This window comes from Musa acuminata, chromosome BXJ1-5 (genome assembly GCF_036884655.1).
Source record: "Musa acuminata AAA Group cultivar baxijiao chromosome BXJ1-5, Cavendish_Baxijiao_AAA, whole genome shotgun sequence".
In the NCBI taxonomy this organism is placed as follows: domain Eukaryota; kingdom Viridiplantae; phylum Streptophyta; class Magnoliopsida; order Zingiberales; family Musaceae; genus Musa; species Musa acuminata.
In genome coordinates, this window is record NC_088331.1 from 12,273,664 (window position 1) to 12,277,500 (window position 3,837).

Below are 3,837 nucleotides of genomic sequence, written 5' to 3' on the forward strand. Positions count from 1 at the left end.
ACTTCTATCGTAGTTAATCCTGCACACTTATCTCAACATATGGATTAGATAACAAATGACAATTGACTTCATCATCAAAATCCGAGATTCAACAAATGGGATAAAAAGAGAAATAAACTTTTATATATGAACAAATACTAGCATACCAAAATACGCAGCAGAATTAAATAGAAGCCCAAAACCCTAGCATCCAATCTTCTGACATGTTCCATCGGCCCAACATAATTCTTCCTACTTTAATTGTCTCATCCTTATCGAAGCATCTTGCGTCACTAAAAACGTAGATCAAATGGTAAACACTTATCAATTGGTTTCATCATCAAAATATGAGATTCAACACAAGGATCATGTCACTGTGCACAATATCTAAATTCTACCTAAGTAATCACAGCAAGAGTCTATTGTACATCTGATCTAACCTAAGATGAAAATACTGCCTAGATGATTGAGAACAGTCTCTTTATGTTGTCTTTATCTTCTTCCCTTTCTTTATTTTATTTTTCTTATCATTTTCTCCTCCTTTTTTAATCAAGTTGCTGCTATAGTTTTCTGTCTCGTTACTTGAATGGGGATGAACTTTGAACTATTAAAATCCACTATGGACTGAACCTATAGACTGTCAGCCCAACATGGTGTTCATTCATTCATCCCATTGGCCCCATGTATTGAACCATGATGCCGGTTCCAATTGCGACTTGGGCCACGAGTGGCCAAGGGAGGTGGCCGGTGAGCTTCCGGTGGTCGTGGATATGACGATCTGGTCGAACAGATAGATTTACCAGCTGATTAACACCTGCATATTGTTCGAATTACTTAATTGTATATGATGATTATCCATCAATACAACCTAAAAGGTAACTTACTTCATAAGTTGTAAATCAAATTCATATATGTACATAATCTGATTTATCATTTGATTCGCATGCATCATAGATGTGGTCCTACGAGCCAATTATGCATGTGAGGATAGCAACAAAATCATTACGTCTCTTGAAAAGGATCGACTTGACGCCCTCTCTTTAGTCAGCCATTTGACAGCAGAAACGTTAGGCCAAATAACGGATAGAGGAAAATAACGTGGATGTCAAATTAGAAAGAAGCAATATTTGACAAGCTATCCAATTTCGCCCACTCGATTATAGATCAACACGTGGCTTTACGTGGAATAATGGCAAGCAATATTATGGATTGGAATGATGGAAATAGATTCCTAAAAAAAAAAAGATAAAAACATTCCAAGAAGAAGAATTAGTTGCTTTCCTTTTGTACTTTATGTACAAAACAAAGCGTGTAAGAGATTGAATATCCTCGAACTTGGCGCTCGTCTTAGCCATCAAACACAATGGAAGACTTATGTGTTTGTGGTTTAACATTAATACAGTAAAGGCAAGCAATTACACGCATTAAACAATACATGTATATATCATGTCATCACGATTTGGAATCTGATGGAATTTTCTTGTGTTGGGTGGGTGGCTTAGATTGGATCGTTGGTGGCTCTGAACATGTCGAGGCAGCTCTCGCGTTGGAGGCCTCGGTTCCAGAACGCGTCATAGTACTCCCCATATGTGAAGCTTCGGTAGACTGCAGGATGCTGCTCGTCAACCAGTGCTTGAGCTGGTCCAATTACTGCATCGGGAGATGGGCAATAGAAGGTGGGAATAGAAATCCTCTCGCTGGAGTCGTTGACGACTGCGCGATGGAGCACGCTTTTGTATCGATCATTGCTGAGCACCTGTTTTGAACGAAGGAAAGAAAGATATGATTGGAATGAGGAAGAACATATGAGTATAGCATCTTCTTCTTCTTCTTCTTCTTCTTCTTCTTCTTCTTCTTCTTGAATGGTTTACCTGAATCTGATCGCCGATGTTGATGACCAAGGCGTTGGGGATGGGGTCGACGGCCACCCACTTGCCGTTCCTGAAGACTTGCAAGCCGGAGACGCCGTCCTGGAGGAGTAGGGTGATGGCATTGGGGTCTTTGTGGCTCGGCAGCCCGTACGTGAGCTCCGGCTGTGGGCATGGTGGATAGTAGTTTATGGCCATGTGTTGTGCCTGCTTCGCCAGTGCCTTCTCCATGTAGTCCTTCTCAAGTCCCAAGCTCTCCGAGATGGCCTCCAGCAACCTCAAAGCCAGTTGCCTGGCGTGCTTGCAGTAGTCACCCACCACCTCCCTGCAGATATATTTGGCACATGGTAAGAAGCTGCACGCAGTACTTGTTCTTGACGTGCTGGGCAAGGAGGCTACCGGAAAACGGAAGGATTGGAGGGCCATTCATGCACGTAGTCCTTGAGAGGATAGCAATGGAACCTCAGAAAGTCCCTCCAGTTGCAAACCTCCTCGGTCCTCACGTTGAAGCTCGTCGACAGCCTCGTCGTCCTCGAAGGGTCGTCGGAGTAGCTCTTCAGCCTCTCCGACTCCGGCAACCGGAAGAACTCCTTCGAGACACGCAACATGGCACCGATCACGTCGTCGGGAATGCCGTGGTTCTTGACCTGCCATCCAAATCAACCCCTTACACTAAACGGAGAGGGTGGGAAGAGCATGCAGCGAATCGAGTGAAGGTACCTGGAAGAATCCATCGCTTTGGCAAGCTGACCCAATGGCCTTGACCACCATGGCACGACCGGACCCGGAGAGCTCCTGCAGGTCTACGACCGGGATCGTGGCATTCGACTTCTCGACGGCGGAGAGGTGGGGGCGGGCGGAGGGTGGCCGGACGTATCTAAGCGGGACGTTCTTAGCGTGAGACACCAGGTCGCCGAGGAGGAGCCTTGTGGTGGCTGTCGCCATAGAGACAGTAACCCTACGCTGCTCTTGTAATTCTACTCAAAACACTCGGCGAGAAAGATGGCCATCTGCTCTCTATATTTATACAGATCGAGAGGTCAGCCATGTCGTCAGCGAGCTGACGCAAAGCATGAGTATGGCGGCATTATGGCAGAGCTGACAGCATCGGAAGGGCCGTCGGACCGAATCCCTGGTACTGCACAGTGCGTATAATATGTCACCCGTTGACCTTGGACATGGACGGTTGGTCATCTTTATTGCATCAGCTTAGGATGACATGAGAGGTGGGACGTCATCCATGACGATGGACTGGTGACATCAGGGTTGGTGACGCAGGCCAAGCCGTGGCGTCGAGATGTGCAGGAGGCAATGATCATGCCGTTAACGACGATTGGCGTCAGCGTTAGATGCGGAGACCATCGAGTGAGGACGATGACTTCGGCGACCCTATCACTTAGCAGGCGGAACAAGCACGTCGTGATTCAGATATTTTATTCCACCCACTTCCGTGTTATAATGAACCAAATCGCAGCATTTTAAGCCACCTGTATATTGAAACAAAAAAAAAAAATCCATGAACGAATCGGGTTAAATTTGAGATAAAATTTTAAAAATTAATGTCATATTATTTAGAAGCAAAAGTGTTGAGGGACATTGATATATAATTTCATATATGTTATATCTAATCAATTTGACACATAATTATCTGATTATATAATAGGTAAAAATAAGTAAGATGGGTAAAATTAACCTCAATCAAGTGAGTTTGGCAATAAGCGAAAGAATGATTTGACTTGCTCTCAACTGGTAATATCACTGAAATCACTTTAGAAAAGATCGAAAAAGTTACGTAAATATATTAAGTTTGATCAACAACTAAATATTAAAAAAAATTAAATAAATCTCATGTGTGTTATTAATGACCGATTTGGTTGGTGCTCGTCAAATTTAACGTCTTAAAAATTTTCATGAGAGCCACCTAATTTTATTAAAGAACAATCCATATTGTTTGATATAACCATTTAAAGAACTTGGTCGTTTGTGATCA

At 43.5% G+C, this 3,837-nt stretch overlaps 1 protein-coding gene across 1 annotated transcript; it reads right to left on the minus strand.

Annotated features, from left to right (window-relative positions):
* Positions 1–1,305: 1,305 nt before the first annotated feature.
* On the minus strand, positions 1,306–2,852 carry LOC135673819 (protein DMR6-LIKE OXYGENASE 1-like). Its single transcript, XM_065183152.1, has 4 exons — positions 2,568–2,852; positions 2,247–2,494; positions 1,851–2,172; positions 1,306–1,735 (listed from the first exon to the last, which is right to left on the minus strand). Exons 1-4 carry the CDS (start codon positions 2,790–2,792, stop codon positions 1,478–1,480), a joined length of 1,053 nt encoding a protein of 350 aa, XP_065039224.1. The 5' UTR covers positions 2,793–2,852; the 3' UTR covers positions 1,306–1,477.
* Between the last annotated feature and the right edge of the window lie 985 nt (positions 2,853–3,837).

Bases quoted from the DNA above. Each gene is read 5' to 3' on its own strand.
- LOC135673819 (XM_065183152.1), bottom strand. From the start codon at position 2,792: ATGGCGACAGCCACCACAAGGCTCCTCCTCGGCGACCTGGTGTCTCAC. The intron at 2,495-2,567 runs GTACCTTCACTC...TTTGGATGGCAG, and splicing joins AAAGCGATGGATTCTTCCAG to GTCAAGAACCACGGCATTCC. The intron at 2,173-2,246 runs GTAGCCTCCTTG...ATATATCTGCAG, and splicing joins TCCAATCCTTCCGTTTTCCG to GGAGGTGGTGGGTGACTACT.